Below are 22,535 nucleotides of genomic sequence, written 5' to 3' on the forward strand. Positions count from 1 at the left end.
CCTTAGTATTAAACACAAGTCTACACATTCACAACAGTCTCATACAATAAATACTGTGGTTAGACACAATGTCACAACAAACCAGTTTCAAAACCTATTACCTTGGTGAATTTTTTGATCAGATGTATATGAACAAAACTCTTAAAAGCCAGCAGTACTTTACATATATATTCATATACATACATATATATACATATACATATACATATGTATATATGAGAATCTCATCTCAGAATGGCTGTGGTGGACACATTGATGAGGTGGAAAGAAGCAACTGGTACATATTTAAGCATTATCAAATTGATGTTTATAGCTTTTAGCATAATCAATTAAGGAAAACTGTGATGCTTTAGTTACTGACTGAGGAATTCTAGGCAGAAGATCTTTCTTGTTGTTTATTAAATAGTTAAATTTATTTTTGTATTTGCCATACATTTTACATTAGTCTGTGTTTGTGACCAAATAGAGAATCCCATTAACTACTTTTACTATAGACAGTAGTACCCTCTGTTGTAATTAGTTTACACCTTAGCTGTTTTTAACTGTACACTGTATTTACTCTTAGGCTGTTTTGTTGTTCTCCTTTAATTGTCACAGGGTCAGGGGGCCAGCCTGAGCCTGAGGTTTTGGAGAACATACCTTGATATAATAGGTTGAATCTGAAGTGGGAGGGCCAATCCCATCTCCAGAGTCAGGGTCTCAGTGAGCTCAAACAGCACGTGATAATTTAACAATATAATTAATACAAAAAGGCATTTGTTTTTCTTTAGCCTAAAAGTTTTTAAAATTGTTTATCCATATTTTACTTTTAAACTAAGGCAAGACTGTTAACTCACATGGTGAAGTCCTTTGAAGAGGGCTGTCAGTCTGGACTAGAAAAAATATAACTATGTGCTGGTAGTAGCTTGTCTCCTGTGGGCTGCAGTAGCCGCCGCTGTGGCGCGCCCCCAGAGGGGGGAGAAAAGGCCATAACCAGCACTGCACATGCGCGCCCTCAGTGCAAGCCAGCTGCCATCCGGGTGCGCATGGCATGAAGTCATGTCCCCCCAAGGGGAAGCCTGCAGGGGCATGGAGGACTACAGGAGAAAGCCCTCCACGTGGGGTGGTCCTTTCTGATGAGCCCCTTCCCCAAGAAAAAGTTTTCAGAAAAAATGGCTTTTAAAATCTTTTTTCCGTTTGTCTGTGGAGCAAGTGCCTTAAATTCTTTAAGTGCTCCATGGCCACTGGGCTGCTTTAAATCCTTTGTTTTTGTTTACATTATGGGGTACTTGGAGCCTGAGTGCCTTTTTGTCCTGAGGCAGGTTAATGTAAATTCTCACCTAACTGGTTTAGCTTGATCTTAAGCACCCAGGGGCGAGATAACAAAACAGATTAAGGAAGTTTGTTATTTTAGAAGTAGAATTCAAAGCTTGTATGAAAATCCCTTAGAACTTTGGGGATTTTATGTTTCTAGGGGTGTTGTTCAAGACAGAAGAGTAAAGGGGGGGATGAAACGCTGATTCCTAGGGGAACATGCCCAGGATCAAAAGCCTCAAGGGATTCCACCTAGTCCACAGCGCAAGCCTGCCCGCAAATTTAAGAGATCCAGCGACGGGCTCTAAGAGCAATTAACTGGTCCTTGCGTTACCGGTTTTTGCATTAGAAAAATGTATAGATAGGGGGTCTTGTCTACACCTGTGCAGGCAGTTGGGGTCCGTGAAGAGGGCTAAGAGCCTTTGGCTAACATCAGGGGGTAGCTGTGATCAGAAAGCCTCAATTGCTCCTTCGTCTTTAACGGTCCCACGGAAAGTCTCAGACCAAAAATAGGAAAAAGAGGAGAGACTGCCAATCCTCGAGGGTGGGATGGGCTTAAGGCAAAGCTGCCATTACCCTCTTGGGGGGAGGGGATAGGAAAAAGAAAGACTGCCGATCCTCGAGGGTGGGATGGCTTAAGGCAAAGCTGCCGCTACCCTCTTGGAGAGAGGGGGTACTCACAAACTGTGTGCATTCCAGGAGCCCCACGTTGGGCGCCAGCTGTGGGGTCTCTCCCTCCCCTCGTGGGTCGTTGGCCACCGGTCCACGAGGACAAAGGCAGCAGAAGCGACTAATGGGGTCAGGACGGCCAGTGAGCACTGACAGAAGAAAGCCCTTCCGGGGAGGCAGATTCAGTGATACAGCTCCGTTTATTCAGTGGGGGTTAGGGAAAATATAGTGTGGAGGCAGCAGCCAAAGCTTCAGCTGATAGGTGTTCATAGTATGCTTTATTTACATGTGGTAGGGGGATCCTATCATCTGGCTATGGGGAAATGCCTAATTATCATATAGAAAAATCTAAGGTTAGTTTTATTGCAGGTAACTATGCCAAAGGTCATGTTCTGAATAAGGTCAGGCATCTCTGCTTGGAGGCACTTTCCAGGTAAGTCAGGCAGGAAGCCCCTGTTGAGAAAGGAGCCGACCTTAACAGCAGGGTTCCCCAACACTGGATCCCAAGAAGAAAAGAATCTCCCACTCCCTGCATATGGGTAGTCAGCAGAGAGGTCAGCTGGTCAGAGTGCAAGTACTTAAGGGGTTAGTGGGCAGGTACATTGCTCCAGTCAGGCAGTGCTTTATGAATATGGCATGTGCTGCTTTACCTGTGAAAAAACTGAAACAAGTGATGTTGGAACAGGGTCATTATGTTCTATAGTACCCTAATCTCATGTGAAAATTAAGAGCTTGTTGTAGGCCAGCGATCATAAGAAAATCTTATTGGTACTTTCATGTCAGTAAATATTGAATGAAATTACAAAATTCCTAGAAAAGCTAACCAAATAAAAATAGATTTTATAATACTATATTTGTTTGAATATGAAATTTTCCCCCAAAGATGCATTTGTTGGAAGTCTTAGTCCCCAGCTGGAGGCCCTGCTGGGAGTTTGATTAGGTCATAAGGCCACTAACTTCATCAGTGGTTTTTAATCCATTCATGGGTTTATACTGAGTGGGCTATCAGGTAGGGCCTGCTTGAGCATGTCTTTGAAAGATAAAAATTGTCCCTGCCTTCCCTGCCCCCTCGTGTGTATGTGTGTGTGTGTGTGTGTGTGTGTGTGTGTGTGTGTGTGTGTGTGTTTGTGTGTGTGTGTGATACATTTCAAGCTGATTTGAAAATTCAAAGGACCAATGATAACAGAAGAAGTAAACGAAGGTGGGTGTTCTCAATGTAGTAGAAATCACATCTTTAATAGTTATTAAGACTGTGGTGCTGATCCATATAGATTAACAGATAATTGAATGGACTAGAACAGACTCCAGCAATGGGTGGCAGTGAAGAGTAATAAGAAAAAGACAGCTCTTTCAGTAAATGGTGCTGGCCAGTTGGATAGCCACAAAGAAAAAAGTAGATGTTTCTCTTTCATATCATACTGAGAAATGTGTATTAGGTGGGCTGTAGATTAAAACGTGAAAAGTAAAAACACTGTACTGTTTAGAAGATACTATAAAAATTCCTATGTGACCTCAGTAAGGAAGTGCTTCTAAAATTAGGTATTAAAGGCATAAATTACAAGGAAGATTTAGTTAGTATTCAACAAAGACTTTTGAGAGTGAAAAAACAAGCACAAGAGTTCTTAATTTTTGTAAACCTACAAACATATGTCCTCACATATAAAGAACTCCTACAATTACTGCAGCCCAAAAGAAAATGTTAAAAATACTTGAATAGGTACTTCACAAAAGGATCCTAAAGGCAAAAAAGACACTTGAAAATGTAATCAGTTTGTTTGTACTTGATTTAATACAAATTACAGCCGAAGTAAGGGGTTGGGTTGATAGTTGGTAAAGGACTGTTCTAGTTTGTCTTTGCTGTGATAAAACATTCTGAACAATACCATCTTGGGGAGGAAAGCGTTTATTTGGCTTACATTTCCTGGGTCACAGTTCATCAGGGAGCCCAAGTTAGGCATGCAGGGCAGAAACCTGGAACTAGGAGCTAGAGCACAGGCCATGGAGGAATGCTGCCTACTGGTTTGCTCTCTGGCCTATGCTCAACCTGCTTTCTTATACAATACAGAACCACCTGCCCAGGGGTGGCACCACCCACCCCTGGCCTAGGACCTCCCACATCACTCAACAATCAAGAAAATACCCCATATACATGGCTACAGGCCAGTCAGTGGAGACAGTTCTACAATTGAGGCCCCCTCTACCCAGGTGTGTCAAGCTGTCCAGCACAAGGACTTTGCAAGCTTGAGGACTTGAGTTTGACCCCTAAAACGCACATCAAAAAGCCAGGAGTGGTGGCATACACTTGTAATCCCACTGCTGGGGTAGAAACAGGTGGGTCCCTGAGGCTTGCTGGCCAGCCAACCTCACCTGTCTGTTGATTACCAGGCCAGGCGAGAGCTCTGATCCCCAAAACAAGGAAGCTGGCACCTAAGGCACAACAATGGCCTTCATACACATGTGCAGACATGTTCACATGCACCTGCATACACATAGGAACATACACACATGAAGTGAGATGCCTGTATATACCTACTAGTGTTAAGTTTTTAAAGTTACATTGTCAAGTGACAGAAGAGGTGAAAAGCAATAACTTTGCCACACAGCTGGTAGGAGGATGGATTGGTACATGGCTTTGGAATCTGGGTTTGTGTTGTCTTCTAGGAAAATAGGCACTTCCCATGTTTTGGCAAATCTCCCATTTCTCTGGGTATGCACAACACAGCTGGGCAAGTGTGTGTCAAGATGAATGTTCTTGGCAACATTTTTGTTTTAGGATGGGGGTCTCACTATATTGCCCAGCAATCCTCCTGCCTCAGCCTCATAAGTAGCTGGTACTAAAGCACACGGCACCATGCCTAGGTAGTAACTACTTGGTTTTTGCTTTGTTTGGTACTAGGGATGCAGTGCAGGGCTGTGCCAATACTAAGGCAAGCATTCTACCCTTGAGCTACACGCCCAGCCCTAGCAAGAGAATTAACAACCAAAAACTGAAAACAACCCTAGCTTTTAAATGGAAGCATTGTGATATTGTTTACAATGGAAATTTATAGAATAACTTCACTAAACAAAGTTACAGCTACATTACCAAGATTTAAAGAACCTTTGCTCCTGGGATGCTTTGTAGGTTAGTCAGCCATATACTTCCTTCCACAGCAGGGAACAGTTTTAATCATGTAAGCAGCTCCTATCGGAGACTTCTTGGAACCTCAGAAATTTGAAAGACCAAAGTAGTTCATTGGGTTTGTTTTGTTTTTGTTTTTCACTTTACTTTTAATACAAAGATAAGAGTATTGGTAAAGATGTATTTTCTCAGTTCAGTAGCTTTCCAGCTGATTCTCTTGAATGTTCTTAGTATAAAAGCATATATTCTGAGTAATAATTTTAAAACTTGTTTATTTCTGATTTTTATTCTTAGAATTCATGCTTCCATTTTATTTTGTGTGTATATGGCTGTGGGTGTGGGTGTATATGAGGCCTTGGGTATCGTTCTTCAGATGCTGTCTACCTTGGGGTTGGCGGCGGGCATGAGACAAGGACTTTCACTTGGCCTGGAGCTTGCCAAGGAGGCACGGCTGGCAGGCCAGAAGGCCTCAGGAATTCACTCTTCTCTGCAAAGCTGGGATTACAAGCCCAAACCACCATATTGGCTTTTTTTTAACATGAGTTCTAGGAACCAAAATCAGGTCCTCGTGCTTATACAGCAAGCATTTTACCAACTGAGCCATCTCCCCAGGCCCGCTTATAAGAATTAGACTGCCACCTTGGTAGAGTTAAAAGCAATATATGAAATATGCACGGCATTTAGATTTCTGGCCATCGCAGCTTCAGACACATAGAAATAAGATTGCGATTCACATTTTTTTTTCTTTAAGAAAAGAAACACTAACAGTAATTTTATTTTCTTTCTACCCACCCTCAATAAATCGATAGATTCAAGTCTTATACCATCTAAAGACATTCATCTGCTGCCTCCCTGTATAATATGTTTATTATACCTAAGTCAAAGTCATTTTTAAAAGCCTACAAGAATTCTCAAAACAGAATTTTATCATGATACTTTTTGTTGTTGTTCAAAATAAAGACTAAGTGGTATCTAACCACATCAAATTGTGAGTTTCAGTACATGCTTTTTATGCATAATAATGGAGGAGCTCTAATGTGAATTTGGCTCTTTTCTAGTCATATGAACAAAGAATGATTTGGATTTTTAACAGCACTATTTCAGCAGCTCCCAAGTGGGCATAAGAAGAGAGCAAGCTTGTGCCCGTTCAAGGGCCTGAGGTAATGCAGAACTCAGCACCCACACTGCAGTTTCACCCCCAAGCTTCTCACAGCAAGAATTTCTCACTAAAAATGATGTGTTAACAATTAGATTCTCCATCTGTGAAATGTGAAAAATTATGTGCCTAAGAAAAAAACTATATTGATTATTTGGGCCCAGTCAAGGCTGAAATGGCCATTTATGTTAAGATTCCTAAGTGCATTTTTTTTTTAAATCAAGAATGAATATTGAATTTTATTGAATGGCAGTTTGGCATTTTAAATGATGATTGTATAGGTTACTTTATTTGACATTTTGAGTATACATTGTTTTGTGTTATAATTTTAATTGTATTAACAGGTCTAATATAAATTATGACCTATGATAGAAGCTATTTAGCATTGTGAATTTTTCATTTAACATGTTGAGTACAAGCTTTCACTGCAGCACAGTGGCTGAGAGTGAATTCTGAGGTCAGACTTACATGGGGATCCAGGGCCTCTACTCTCTAGCCATTTGGAAAATGTATTCAGTTATCATACCTGGTTCTCTTTACAAAATGAGAATATTAGGACCTAGTAAAGACATTACACATGTAAAGCACCTGGCATGGTAGCTCATTGTAGTATGTGATAATCAAAAAACAAAACACATGCGCACAAATATACTCTGTTACTTTTCATGTTATTTTATCTTGCTTTGCTATCTGCATTCTTTGGTAATTCTTTAGTTCTGTCTATCTGTGCTGTCTTATTTAAGTATCAAAGGACTTTAACTTGGCACAGTGTCAGGCAGACATCCACCTTCTGCATCCTGGGACAGGATGTGTAGAATTGAAATTGACTAATCCTTCAAAGTGAAAACACTGGCAGCCATAGCTCTTAGAAGTAACCTTTTGCTATGTTGTTGTTGTTGTTAATTTTCTTCTTCACATTATAATCAGTTTCAGGTTCTGTATGCTAAAATCAGTTGGGGTATCATTTTAGAAGAAATCATTTATTGTTTCCAGATTTAGCAAAGGGCATAACATAAAATACTTGTGAGCCATATAGAAAACAAAGAATCCTAGAATGAGCTGTCAGCATTTCAGTGTTTAGTTTCCTTGTAGAATAAATTTCCCAGGAAAGCCATCATTCTAAGATCCCTAAAGTCCATGTAATATATTTGTATATACATAGAGAGGGGGGGGAGGGAGAAAGGGAGAGAGAGAGAGAGAGAGAGAGAGAGAGAGAGAGAGAGAGAGAGAAGCTTTAGTGTGAACTGACAATGGCTTAGACAGAAAAGAAGAAAGGTTGCCCTGTTTCGCAATTGCCTCAGTGTCAGTCCATGCCGTTTTCTAGTCCTTTGCCCGGCATGAGCCTTTAACTGATTGGGAAGAAACTAAGTTTGATACTGTGTAAAAAGGGGGGCTTTCTGGTGTTGGTGCCGGGGGGCAGGGGAGGCTCAAGCCCTGTATTATCTAATACCACAGCCACTGCCGATGGGAAATTATGGGACCCAAATGAGGGTTCTTAAAAATCGTATTAGTTGAAATCAAATGAAGTTAAAATTCAGTTCCCCAGTCATACTAGTCACATTCAAATGCTCAGCCATGATATAGCTACTTAAATATAAATTAAATTTAAAATCCCGTTCTTCAGTTATGCTAACCACATTTCCAGTGTACATTCGACACAGAGAGGATACAGAACTCCCTGTCCCTGCAGAGTTCATGGTGAAGTGCTGGTCTGGACAAGCTCCTGGATCATGCTGCTCCACTGTGAGACTTATTAGCAAAGCAAATGTAGTGTTTGGATCTGAGGCGCTTTTGAAAGTCGATGAGTCTGTCTCTTTAGAGCTGTAATCACTGGACTTTTCTTCTCCAGACTCTTTGGTTGGCAGATTTTATTTTAAAGAATTCATATGTCAAATCTTATTACACTATTTTCCACTCAAAATGTTCTTACCTAAATAGATGGCTTATGTATCTTGAGAATGAACAAGGCAGTGAAATTCCAGTATGAGCAGAGAGAGCTCCCTGAAGGGATGTTCCCATCGAGGTCGTCTTTTCAGGCGGAAATGAAAGCACCCTGTGAATTGAGATGTAATGTAAATTACAGACTGTCCATAGAAAATGATTTCTATGTTCCTGTGTTTTGTACTTTCTCCACTGTTAATACAAAGCTTTGATTATGAACCTGTCATTTTTCTTGGATTTATAGGTTTGCAAAGATCCACATTAGTGTATCTGAACCCATTATTCCATTCAGAGAAACAATCACAAAGCCTCCAAAAGTTGACATGGTCAATGAAGAAATAGGCAGACAACAAAAAGTTGCTGTCATTCACCAAACGAAAGAAGAGCAAAGCAAAATCCCAGAAGGAATCCAAGTTGATTCTGATGGGCTGATCACCATCACAACCCCCAATAAACTTGCCACACTTAGTGTTCGAGCCATACCCCTTCCAGAAGAAATCACTCAGATTTTGGAAGAAAACAGCGATTTGATTCGTTCCATGGAGCTTCTGACATCCTCTTTGAATGAGGGCAGAAATACTCAGATGATTCATCAGAAGACCCAAGAGAAAATTTGGGAATTCAAAAGAAAACTAGAGCTACACCTGACAGGGAGAAAATGGAGGAACACTGTTGACCACATCTGGTCCTTTGGTCCAAGGAAATGTGGGCCCAACATATTAGTTAGTAGAAGTGAAGATTTTCAGAACTCAGTGTGGACAGGCCCAGCTGGCAGAGAATCCAAAGAAGCCAGTCGTTTCCGAGATTTTGGCAACAGCATTGTGAGTGGCTTCCAGCTAGCAACACTCTCTGGCCCCATGTGTGAGGAACCCCTCATGGGTGTCTGCTTTGTTCTGGAAAAATGGGACCTAAATAAATCTGAGGAACAAGGAGCAAGTGATCAACAGAGCCAAGAGCACAGCAATCTGGTAGAAGGGGGACAGGGGGAAGATGAAAGCCCACACAGTGGAGATGAAACCCAGGAGCAAGAGGGTGGCTGCCCGGAGCCCTTGGAGAAACCTTCACAGAAAGGAGAATCTCTGGTCACCGACTGTTATGGACCCTTCTCGGGGCAGCTAATTGCCACCATGAAAGAAGCATGTCGCTATGCACTGCAGGTGAAACCTCAGCGCCTGATGGCAGCTATGTACACGTGCGACATCATGGCCACCAGTGATGTCCTCGGTAAGGAGGGAAGGATGAAGAGAGGGAGAAATGCTCTGAGTAATAGCAGCATATCCTAGATCTTAAACCTACTTAATATTTTGTTGAAACTCTGGTTAAGGTTGTGTAATATGACGCCTCCAACTCTGTTCATTCTGAGACTTCTCTTGTGTTACATTGGTTTGTGTGTCTGTTTTTCTGCATAGGACTATTTTTGCTATCTGTGGTCTTTTGTGTTTCCATAGGAATTTCAGGTTTTATCTGGTTCTGTAAAGAATGTCATTGGGGTATTGGTGGGCATTAGGTTACTATTGGTGGAATAGCGATCTTCACAATATTCAGAGGCAGCCACCCTCTTGCTCCTGGGTTTCATCTCCACTGTGCGGGCTTTCATCTTCCCCCTGTCCCCCTTCTACCAGATTGCTGTGCTCTTGGCTCTGTTGATCACTTGCTCCTTGTTCCTCAGATTTATTTAGGTTCCATTTTTCCAGAACAAAGCAGACCCCCATGAGGGGTTCCTCACACATGGGGCCAGAGAGTGTTCCTAGCTGGAAGCCACTCACAATGCTGTTCTTCGTCCAGAGCATGGAAGATCTTTCCACCATATAGAGTCCTCTTAAATTTCTTTTTTCAGTATCTTAAAATTTTCCTTATAGAGGTCTTTCACTTCCTTGGTTAAATTTTTTTCTGAATTTTTTTTCTAAGCATTGTGTATGAAATGTTTTCCCTAATTCTTTCTCAGCAAGTTAAATATAGTGGAAGGTCCAGTCAGGGAGGATATACTTGCAGTTTAACTACTGTACATGTTATCATACAGACCTGTTTCAGCATTTTTACCCCAGGTAAATAATCATATCAGCCTAATAGCCAACGTCCTCCTAAAAATGATCAGCCGAGGGACTGGAGAGATGGCTCAGCAGTTAAGAACACTGACTGCTCTTGTAGAGGACCCAGGTTCAATTCCCAGTGCCTACATGGCACCTAAGAACCATTCTTAACTCCATTTCCAGGGGAATCTGATGCCCTCTTCTGACCTCCTCGGCATTGCATGACACTGGTGCATTCACATACATGCAGGCAATATATTTCTACACATAAAATAAAAAGAATAAAGTAAATTTTTTAAAAAAGTGATCCACAAACAGGGTACCCTTCTTGTACTCATAACACAAAGGGGCTGTTATGAATTCTGGTCCTAAAGAAGAATCCTTTAGGCTTTCTAAAATGTCTTCACTGCTAACCATTACATCAGCTCCGTTTCTGATTTTCCTCTTTAAAAGGAGCAGTGTTGGAGACCTTAGGAGCCTAGTAGCTGTTTTGGTGTTTATTCAATACTATTTTACTTAGGCTTGTTTTCATCTATTAAAAAAGGGGGAGCAGGGATAAAACCTTGTAGGTTGTCACAATTCAAGTGAGAACACAAACCCCATGCCTCAAAAAGTGCTGGGACATGCTAGATCTCTTATTCTCTAGGGACCTTGGGACTTTTAGTGGTGAAGACAGTACAGGATGAAAGTGGACCAAAGTATTGGCTTTCCTCTAGCCCTGAGGTCCTTTAAGTCAATATATGGTTAATTACATTCTGAGTAAGTTTGCTTTGCTGCTAAATTCCCAAAAGTAGAAACCTCAACTTTTTTGTTGTTTTTCCTCAAAAACTTTTTCTTTTTTTACATCACACTAAAGCTCCCGTGAGACCAACTAAGTGCGTGAGTATAGCATAGCAGCATCTCAAAACCAGAGTAATTGTAGATTTAGTCATACAACTACTGAAAGACGTATGCACTGAATCTCAGTGTGTGGGATGCATGCACAGTGATTCTCAACCCTTTTGTTGTTGTTGTTGTTGTGTTGTTAGTTTTTGAGAAAAGGCCTCTCTGTAGCCTCAACTGGCCTAGAACTCACTATGTAGACCAGACTGGCCTCAGTCTCATAGATCTGTTTGCCTCTGCTTCTGAAGTACTTTGTTAAAGGTCTGTGCCACCATGCCCAGCTGAAGGTGTAGCCCAAGCTGGCCTTGAACACATGATCCTCCTGCTTCTACCTCTTCAGCATATTCTACTGGTGTGCACCACCACAACTGGCTCTTGACCCTTTTTCGATGAGGTATACCTTATCACTACCTCATACAATCTATAGGTTGGTTTGAAGAACACCTAGCTAGGCCATTCCTAGGTGTTAGTCTACATTTTCATTGACAGCTTTTTTTGAGCATTATTTGTTTTTATTTTATATGTATGTGTGTGCCTTCTTATTTGTAGTATGTGTATTACATGCATTCAGTAACCATGAAAGCCAGAAGAGAATGTCTGATGCCCTAGAACTGGAGTTATAGACAGTCACTCTGTGTGTGTGTGTGTGTGTGTGTGTGTGTGTGTGTGTGTGTGTGTATGCTGAGAACTGAACCTGGGTCCTCTGCAAGAATAATAAGCACTCTTAACCTCTGAGCCATCTCTCTAGCCCTGTTGAGAGCCTTAAAAAGGAAGCAAGGGAGTTAAAAGTCAAAGGATTTTGATTCCTTCGAGTCTTTGAAGGACATCTCAGAGTTCATCAGGGTTCTCTCTGATACTGGCAGATGCTCATACCAAATCTACTTGTAAACCTGCCAATGGGCAGCTCTGCCATTTCCATGAGTAGAGGGTATGTTTCCTTCATTAAGCATAGTCAGCCCCCTTCTGGGCAACCACTTGAACATTTGTCTCTCTTCTATGTAGTAGAAGAATGTTAGGTTCCTAGTTTTTTGTTCAGAAGCCTCCAGCTCTGCCAGCTCTTTCCATGGTTTTGTGACCTTTCACCATTTCAGTTGCTGTGCTTTGAATTTGGTCAGCATCCTTCCCAAACAAAATAGCCAAATTGAAAACGTCAGCCAGTACAGGGCACAGACACACTGTCACCTCCCATGTCGGCAAGTGTCCTTCTCACGCAGTTTGGCGATTGAATCTAATTGTTAACACAAGTACAGAGTTGGGATTGGCCCCATTTCTCTTTTCAAAAATAAGCTTCCTACTCTTCCCCCCAAAGCTGAGTCCACACCATGGTGATTGCCTGGACTATAGAAATTATAGTCTTGTGAACGCCTATATTTACTCAGGTCTAATAATCTAAGTCTGTGTAATTAATTGTCTTACATTTTATGTGATAAGTATTGAACAATGGCAAAGGAAAAAAGGAAAAAACTTTTAATTTTCCTTTAGCCTTTTAAATTTTTTTTGAGAATTTCCTAAGTATATTTGCATTATTTCCATTCTGCTCAGTCCCCCTCCAATTCCTCCCTTGCCCCCCCCACAATTTCTTGCACTCTTCTTTGATTATTATTTTAATGGCAAGAATTTTTATCTCAACACACTGATTCCTTTTTCTTTTTTTATGTGTTCTTTTGTCTGCAAGAAGTAAATCAACGGTCAGTGAATCAAGTGTTTAAATGAAGTCACAGTCCTTTGTGTTTACACATTGTCCTGGTTTCCAGCTTACAGTTATTAGAAAAGGAAAGCTTAGGTTGCTGTTAGTAAGGTCATGTTGTCTCCAAAGTTTACTTCGTACTTGTATAAATGTGGCCATATATGATGTAATGAACTTTTAACACTCTGCAAGAATATAGCATGTGGCTTTCTAGTTCATGGTTTATGGAGTCCGCTGTTTGAAAGTTGTTGGTATCTTTCACTTGTAGTGTGGCGTCTATGCTATCATCCATGCTTCTCAAAAAGTTAAATTTATTTAGCGCCATGAGCATTACCTGGTCCTGGACTCTTGAACCCACTTGAGAAAGGCAGGCATCTGCTTACTTCCCAGCTGTCCTGAGCGCCATGGCTCTCGCTCCTGCACGCCTTCCACCCGCCGTGGTTTGCTCACCATTCTCCCTGCTGGACAGAGTGGAGTCACACAGGAATACAGAACCAGTGTTTTCTTGCTGCCCATGAGCACTCCATCAGCTAGTCCAGGTTGTAGGTCTGATTCCTTGTTTGAGAGCAATGGGAACAGCCTTTGTGCTGCCTTTAGCTCCTTTATTTTGGTGGGTTCAGCTTTCTGTGACCATGCCGGACACATTGCGGACACACTGAGGACAGATCTTTAATCAGTAACCCCTCCCATCCACCATGAATGTACTCATAAATAGACGTGAGATGGAGGTATGGCTCTGTCTTTCATAAGGATCATTCATTATCTTTTTGTTTTTTTTTCTTTTTTACTCTCCCTAGGATCTGTTATCCTAGAGCTTACTGATTTTTATGTTTGATTTTTCTTTTCTCTTTATGCATTTGAAATGATCTTTCTGAGGTCCGCCATCCATGTAGATCACCTGTGTTTCCTCCCCACAGCACCATCAGTTCTACATTTAGCATTTCAGTAGCATTCCATCATCTCCATGAGTCCTCTCCCACAGAGCCACAGCTCTAGCCCTTTGTTCTCTGCTTTCTGCTGGAAGACAAGTCTTCAGGAAAGCATATGAAGCCAGAGGCAGTTGTCAGCATTTCCCAAGTTCAGAGTCCTAGGTCACCTCTGTGTCCATTTTCTCATTTGTTAAAAAACACAACTAGCTCCTGTGTGTGATACAGAGTCCCTAGGACAATACCTCAGATATCAGTGGCCATCCTGTGCTTTATCTTTGTGCTGGCCCTCTTCACCTGCCCAGCATATGCTGTTCCCCAACCTTTTTGACCCCCATTTGTCTGCACTCATCTTTCTCTGGAGTAGAGTATGGCTTTGCCTTAGCTTATGGCTAAGCCCCACTGTATGGTCTGCCAGGTCCTCTGTGTGGCAACCGTGTATGTGGGTTGGATAGAATAATCAATTCTATTCATCGATCCAAGACTGACTGGCCACCACCTTACAATGAAGCTATGTATTGATTCTTTCTGGATTTTTTTTTACCTTTTTTTACTTTTCTTTACTGTTTCTGGAGAATCTTCTTTTTCTCCTAGCCTCTTTTCTCCTAGCTTTTGAGGGGCTCGTTGACATGGACAGCCAATCACCAGAGTCCAGCACCCATCAACACAGTCAGCTGTTGATGTGTTTTTCTTTTTCTTTCACTCTCAACCTAAATTAGAAAAAGAAATGAAGAGACTTTTCTGTGTTTCTAAAGCCTTTTTACTTCCTGCCTAACTATTTGGAGGTCATCCAAAATGACTTCATATTTCAGATTAATGTCCTGTTTTTACAGGTAGGAATCAGTGTTGGCATTGTTAGAATATGTACACTTAAACACGTCAGAGTCCTTCTAAGTATTGCTGTGTACCTTTAAAACCCCTTCTCTACATTTGAGGCTCTTTTACATTTGGTCAGCAACAAAGACACTGAGCTATATGTGTTTGTTCTTGGGTCAGGCATGATTCTTACCTTGAAAGATGAGTTAAGAAGGCAAAGCTTAAGAATAGTAAACAATTAAAAAGTAAAATGAAGTTGAATTTAGCACATTGGTTTTCCAGTGAAATTTTATGAGAAATTGAGGTTGACAAAATAGATCTTTTGAATGTGATAAAACTTTGAAATGGGCCTGGCTGGTGTGAATCATTTCAAGTTCAGCCAGTATCTTTGTTGCCACAACACACTGAAGGTACTATTGAGCTTAAATTTATCCTTGCTTGGTTTTCAGGGATTGTTCAGTGTTCCATCTCTGAGCCTGGATGGTAGGCTGGTTAACCCAAAATAGAAGTTGACACCATGCAATGTCTCGTTGAATGGGAGTTCTTGCCTGGTTCTCTATGTGTATGTGTCACCCTGCCAGCCTCATGTCACCTCCGGATTTGTGCCTTCTGCATCTGTAGCTTGTTGATAGTGACATTGAAAACATGAAGCAGTGAGCAGAGCCACTAAAGGCCTCCAACCAAGGCTGGGTCAGCTTGTTATTGTCAGCTTCCTATAGCTGAACTCATCTGTGCAGTAGAAGCCAGCCCACACACCCTCAGATCTACAGCTTGCATTCATCCTGTCTACTGCTTGATTTAGCATTCTGGTACCTCTGTAACAAAGGAGAGAACCTTAGTCTGACCTTGTTTGTAAGAGTAAGAAATACCCACAGTGTCTACCTGTCTGTCTGTGTGAGTTTGAAGGTAGTCCACGTATTACCAACAATAACAAAAAATCCTGAGATGAAAGGAAAAAATCATCCTTGGGAATCAGTCTTTTATTTTCCACATTATTTATTTATTTAATCCTTTTCCTTGATAGAACATTTTGTTCAGCTGTGACCTTATGATAGAAGTAATTTAACATTTTGCTTTTATATGTTCCTTATTTCTCAGCATCTTCCATTTGACCACTCATAATTTTCATTTTAACCTCTACATAATTCCTATCAATTTGTTGTGCTACAATTTACTGCCCCATCATCCTCAATTTGGAAATTCACTGTTTCATCTTTACTATAAGAGAAAACAATCTTGTAAACAGCTGCTTCTTTTCCTAGGTTCAGAAAAAGACAACATACTTTTTATGCTTTCTGTCTTTAACCATTATAGATTAATTGTAGCTGTTACATTAGGAGAAAATGTGTGTGACTCTGCAATGCTGTAGTGTGTTCAAAGGAACTGACATGGAAAGGGGTTTTGTTTTGTTTTGCTTTGTTTTGTTAGCTTTGGGTATCAAACTCCGTGGGGCAGGTTGATTTTTGAGTGGCCTTGAATCTGAAAAGAACTGGAATGTAGCTGGACTAAGGACTTATTCTAGGCTGAAGGAGCTGCGGCTCTAAGTGGGAAACCCTCAACATGCACTGTGGGCTGTGAGCAGTGTGCCTTAGCTACAGAGGAGTGCAGGTTGTGCTCTCAGAGCTAGAGGCTCTGATATTTAAGGAGCTAAAGTTATAGTACCTGCCAAGCTTATGGTACAGATACAGTCATTAAGAGTTGAGCCATGAGCAGACCCATTCCAGTTAACTTTGTTGCTTTTTTTCCCCCCCTGAAGAATTCTTCCCTAATGCCTTCCATACAACACAATGATGTTTCTAAAAGTACGTGAACAAAGGAAAAACCAGTCTGCTGCCCCAGTCCCAGTGAAGGAGTAGCAAAATCTTTACAGTTAGCAGCCATAGGGTCAGAAACTCTTGTTGATTTTCTAATGGCAGCAGAGGCAAGGTGAGAGGGCATCTGAATGTTTCACCTGTCACGGGAGCCCAGTGACTATGGAAAGTCTTATTGCAGTGTTTTCCTCTGTTCAATGATCCATCACTATAGCCTGGTTTTAGGATGTAGTTTTACTGGAATTAAAATTGAGTGGTTCAAAAGTACATGATTAATTATATTCAGTTTCAATTAGAGGTATTGATCCCTGGCTGCTGTCTTGGCCCCTGGATGGGAGGAACTGCCCGCCTCCACAGCAGCAGACAGCTTATCCTTAGGGAGCCCCTCATCATGGCCCATTTGCCCCAATTTCCCCATTCTTTCTTACCTCTGTTGCTTAGCATTCATTTTCCATAGACTACTTTAAAACTTTTCATAGAATGTGGGGCTGGGGAAATGACTCATTGGTATAAGTGCTTGCTTTACAAGCCTGAGGATCAGAGCTTGAATTCTCAGAACCCATGCAAAAGCCAGATGTGTACTGCAAGCATCTGTAATCCTGCCACTCCTATGGGAGATAGGAGCAGGGAAAGGAGAGTCCCTAGAAGCCCAGGGGCCAACTAGGCTGCTGTATATAGCAGGAAAACAGCAGAGACCCTGTCTCAAACAAGGTGAAAGTAAGGACCAGCACCTGAAGTTGTCCTCTGACCACTACATGACACAGCAGCATACACACACATGTGCACGCACACACACGCAAAACTTAACAGGGCTGGCAAGATGGCTCAACAGGCAGAAAGGGTTTGCCATGCAAGCCTAATGGCCTGTTTCTCCCTGATACCCATGGTGGAGGGACAGAACCCACTCCTGCTGCCCTCTGACCTCCACAGGCATGCTGTGGCATATGTATGCCCACATGCCCCTCCTACACACACACGCACACACACACACTCATACAATAATGAATTTAAAGATTAAAAATACCTTTAAAACTAGCCCTTCGGAGGCAGAGGCAGGTCAGTCTCTGTGAGATGGAGGCCAGCCTGGTCTACAAAGCAAGTTCCAGGCCAGCAGGCTACAGGGAGACCCTGTCTCAAAATAAAAAAAAATTAATAAACTTCTTAGCATGAGATAGCAAAGTAAAGATTGCTAGTTCACACATGTTGGCTAATATGGTAATGTGTGTGTGTGTGTGTGTGTGTGTGTGTGTGTGTATCTGTCTGTCTGTCTGTCTGTAGCAGAATGGAAATTAGTAGGTAATTGTTGGGTTTTTTCAGAGGTTTTCAAACTGCTCCTGAAGTACTGCTGTGTAAGAGGCAGGTAAGTAAGCCGTAGTGGCTCAAGAAGGGATGTGGCTGGGATACAGGCCCTGGAAAATTGAGGGCCTGTCACAGAAAGCTGGGCCTGAGAGGAGAGGGCCAGATCGCTGTCAAGTGGGTAAAAGGCTCACTTGTAGAAGAGGGATCCAACGTGTCCCACCTGATAAAACTAGGCCTGGTGGGTAAATACTTCAAGGGAACAAGTCTGAGGCTTAGTGCTCTGATAGTGCTGTTCAGAGATGGATAGGCTACTTGGGAGCAAGTAAATTTTAAGGTACACATGCCAAATTCACCTGGTTGGACTTGTGCACCTGCTTTTCCCTTCCAGCCACTGCTCTGTGATTCTGTAACTGACATGCCCTGTGCTAATGATAGCAGTAACTGGTTTGTCTCCTGTGGTGGGTCATGGTGTCTTGGATATGAGTTTAGAAGGAAGTTGGGTTCCACAGTGGAGATATCCCAACAGGCATTGTAATCATGGGGTGGAGAGCGGGCGAGAGGCCTGGTACAGGAGTGGTCTTGGGAGTCTCTGCACAAAGCTATCTTGCGCCACACAAATGATATCTGAATTAGCTCTCTAAGGGGAGAGTTTGTTCAAAGAAGAGTATGAGGCTTCAAAGAATGCTCATAGGAAGAAGTTACATCTTCAGGAATTACTGAAACAAACGGTGGTCCAAGGGCCAGGGATGCAAGGAGGGTTTGGCAGCACCATCAGTAGCTTTGTGTGCTGTGGAGAAGTCACGCAGAGGGAGATGGAGAGAGGCCTTGGTTGGGAACAAGAAACTTAGCATAGAATGCCAGGAAAGTAGTTTCAGTAGAGCCAGGGCAGCAGGAAGAACACAGGCATCAAAGAACATCTGAGGAAGAGATTGGAAGCTGCCTGCTTCAGAAGTGGAAGGAGGGGAAGGAGGATGGGGTAGCAGCTGGGCAGACGAGGAGAGGATCACACAGGAGGATCAGTCCTCAAGGCTTCTGGCACTTTCTGCCATTTGTTTCCATTTATCCTTCCTAATTACGACCAGCAGAGGGAATCTTCCTAATTACGACTAGCAGAGAGAAAAGTAAGAGTCAGAGTTGTTCTGTGTCCTCAGTTCCTGGATTAAGAAACAGAAGTGAGTGAATAGCAGTGACCACATCAGAACCGACTGCATAGATCATCACTTCTGCAATGAAAACTGCTCTAGGCAGTGGGTGGAAGGTGAGGCTTCAGTGAAAGTGCCTGCTGGCTGCAGCTACTTCTTCAGGCTCGCCTGTGAGTTTCCATTTATCCCTGTGCACCGCAGATCCAGCTGTGCTTGGTACTTGAAAGGATACTCAGCACAGAAGCATCCATGCAGAATGTCATCCCGAGGGCAAGATGTGTCCCTCCTGAGCGGGAGACTGCATTGCACCTAAAGACAGATTACAGGTGTCAGCCAAGAGAGGGTGCTAGAATTCTTGTGATGTGGCACTAGAGATAGTTACCAGACATTAAAGATTCCAAACATTATCTGTTTCCAGGGGAGTAAGACTCTCATGTCGAATGCCACTTATATATTATCAGTTTAAGAAAACTATAAGCCAACATTTACATATGTGTCTATATGTTTTTGTTTGGTATAAAAATGCTACTGTACCAGTTACATATTCAGCTCAAATGGCCTGTCCTTATCATTTTTGTCATATTAAAAATACCCCTAATTAGTAATATATTTTAATAATTATAAGAACCCAGTCACATTCTTCTCATTGGAATTCATACCCAAAGATAACTCGGTTTATAATTTTCAAAGTCTCTTGTTTCTCAAGCTATGTTATGGGAATTGTCATTGGAGGATACAGTTTGGGTTGTTGTCATTTTTCTTTAATGTGTAATTTTTTTTCTAGTTTGATCTTTTTAAATCAGCATTAGGTATGCATGGTTTGGTAAATCAGAATTACCGAGAACAATTTGAATTGCCAAAGCATCATTACTCCATGTGTAAATCATCCCTGCTTTGAATGAAGTCATGATCAGCCAATGAATTTAAAGTCTTTTTGGCTTTGCAGGCCGAGTCTACGCTGTCTTGTCAAAGCGAGAAGGCCGAGTGCTTCAAGAAGAAATGAAGGAAGGAACTGACATGTTCATCATCAAGGCTGTGCTGCCTGTGGCCGAAAGCTTCGGCTTTGCAGATGAGATCAGGAAGAGGACGAGCGGCCTGGCCAGCCCACAGCTGGTGTTCAGCCACTGGGAGGTGAGACATCCCCACCCCTTCTTCATCTGCGCCCCCTCCTGCCTTGGAACAGGCCAGAGTGAAATGGAACTGACTACACTGCTGGCCTTCAACAGCATGGCAAAGGGGCAGGAGAAAGCAGTGGCTTCCTCTGTCCAGACCAAGCATCCTCAGGGTGTAGTTCACTGATAACACAATCCTCCTTTCTTTTTATAAAATGGAAATCAGAAAATGTAATCCTTCCCCTTCCCTTTGAAGATATATATTAGATTCTAAAAGAAAATCATAGACCTTTGAGAAGTGAAACTTTAAGGAGCTTTTTTTTCCAGCAAGGGTTGGATAGATACCTCTGCATTTGGAGGGGAGCAGAGCCATTTGCAGTGGGGAGCTGTATTTCGTCCTATGTAGTCACCGGCTCTTCTGGAGATGAGTTCTGTGGCTTCCCTGCGAGGCGCCGAGTGGGTCATCAGAACTCTCTCCCTTGTCATGTAGGCAATGGCAGGTGAAGAGAAAGATCTTACCAGCAATCACACTTCATAGACTGGCACTACAGGGAAGATAAGACGGCTGTGAACAGCGTTCAGTCCTGACAAGGTGGGAAGGTCAGGCCAGCCTTCCTGAAGAGATCCTTAAAGAAAAAGTAGCCATTAACCAGCAAAGAACACTTGGTCAGAAGGGCTGGCAGGAGCAGAGGCCAGCCCAGCAGAACAGTGGGCTGTGTCCAAGAGAAAGCCTAACTTGGAAACAGAAGTTAACATTCATTTATTTTTATTTTATGTGTATGAATGTTTTGTCTGCATGCACACATGTGTACTGCCTGTGTGACTCGTGCCCACAGAGGCCAGAAGAGGGGATCATGTCCTCTGGAACTGGAGTTACAGGAGTTTGTGAGCCACTATATGACTTCTGGGAACTGATCACAGGTCCTCTGCAAGCACAGCAAGTGCTGTTAACCACGGAGGCATCTCCCCAGCCCCCAAGAAATTTTTTAAACAAAAGATGTAGAGAGGTTGTTTCAAGAAAGCAGTTTCGTTGTCCCTCTTTGTTGGAAACCTAAGTAACTTCACATTGACATCTACTGGGAAGGTCTGTCATTTAGGACAAAGCAGTGATGTCATCTAGGCCTGCGCTCACATACTAACTCTGCCACTTATTTGGAAAAAGTGTGAGAAGACTTTGCCCTGACATAAGACGTGTCCGATATCTCACCCCCAGCCTTGTGTTGGTAGCTTTGCTGCTAGGAAGATTGTTTCCTATTTACCGTCCTCTTTTCTCCCGCATTCTTCAGCTTGATGATGTCCTTTCTCTAGGACATTTAAAATGGAGAGCTTAAGTTTGGGTGATTAATGAATGATAAAAATAGCTGAGGAAGGCCTTTCTTTTTTAAATGAAATTTATAATCAAATAAACGGGTAAAGAAAGGAAGGTGGGACTGGAGAATCTGGCTTTGGCCAGGTGCCCTTTGACTTCAGTTCAGCCATCCCTTCTGAATTCATGCGTGTGAAGTTGTGGTCCAACGCACTGGTCTTTGTCCGCTTTCCCTGGAAAACGTCATCCTTGTTGTTCAGTGGAACCAGGCTTGATGCTTGGCATTTAGCTTCATTCTTTTTACTCAGTGCAAACTGTATTTTAACCGTGACTTTTCTATGAAGTTTTACTTGATTTTACCTTTTTGAATACTGAATGGTCTTTCATTTGCTGCCTTTTATCAAGTAGCTGTCATCTCTGTATCATTATGTAGAAACAAGCCCCAAAACATTATGTTACTTGTTAACCTTCAGCTTATGGGTAGTAATTTTTCATATATCCAGAATTCTAGCTTTTTGGCTTGGGTTTTGTTTTTTTTTTTTAATTCTTTTTTAAAATATTTATTATTTTTATTTTGTGTGTATGAGTGTATTTTGGTTTTATAAAGGACAAACCAGTAAGAAATAGTGTGTGTTACTGATGTTCCCAGTGGGAGCATCCTTAGTGCGCTCCATTGCAGAGCCAGGTGACCAGGCGTGTGATGACAGGGTGATGCACCTCACTGTTGTTCATAACTGAATGGGCCGCTCCACTTGAGGGTGATGACCTTGAGAGGTAGAATGCCTCCTGCCTTGCTTGCTGCCTTTGCTGAAAACAGCTTTCAGAACTCAGGCTTCTGATGTCTTACAGACAAGTTGTCCTTCTCACAAGGGTGTCCTCGATCAACAGTGGCACTGAAAACTGGGTTACAGTGTCTCTGATCTGAACAAAGAGGGTGTTGGGTACACAGGACCTGGGACTGTCTGTAAGCAGAGGCCTAAAAAAGCATTCAGAGCTGTTAGGCTGGCATCATTATTGGAAGAGTGATGCATCTGAGTTCATATAGTCTATTTTTGTTTTAGAATCTCATGGCAGGGAAAGAAGGGGGTTTTCAGGGAGTAGGTTTCAAGTCCCAGGTTGGCCTTTTAACTTGCTGTGTAGCTGAGACTGGACTTGAACTCCTGATCCTCCAGCCTCCACTTCTCACATGCCAAGGCTACATGTGAACACCACCAGGCCTAGAAAAAGAATTCATTTTATACTGAGTCTCTCCTTTGGAAGTGATTTTATTGAGCCTATTTAAATGTTTATGAATGGGGCTGGAGAGGTGACTCAGTGGGTAAGAGGATCAGAACCTGTGTTCCA

General features: G+C 42.2%; 1 protein-coding gene across 1 annotated transcript in view; it reads left to right on the forward strand.

The window, feature by feature from the left end:
• The window catches only part of Efl1 (elongation factor like GTPase 1), a 144,666-nt gene that overhangs the window by 118,376 nt on the left and 3,755 nt on the right, over window positions 1-22,535 (forward strand). The window contains exons 18-19 of the mRNA XM_008844450.3: window positions 8,425-9,404; window positions 19,720-19,904. Of these exons, the coding sequence (XP_008842672.1) occupies window positions 8,425-9,404; window positions 19,720-19,904 (1,165 nt within the window). The remainder of the gene's footprint in view (window positions 1-8,424; window positions 9,405-19,719; window positions 19,905-22,535) is intronic.

Source organism: Nannospalax galili, unplaced genomic scaffold (assembly GCF_000622305.1).
Source record: "Nannospalax galili isolate Female #2095 unplaced genomic scaffold, S.galili_v1.0 scaffold902, whole genome shotgun sequence".
Classification (NCBI taxonomy): domain Eukaryota; kingdom Metazoa; phylum Chordata; class Mammalia; order Rodentia; family Spalacidae; genus Nannospalax; species Nannospalax galili.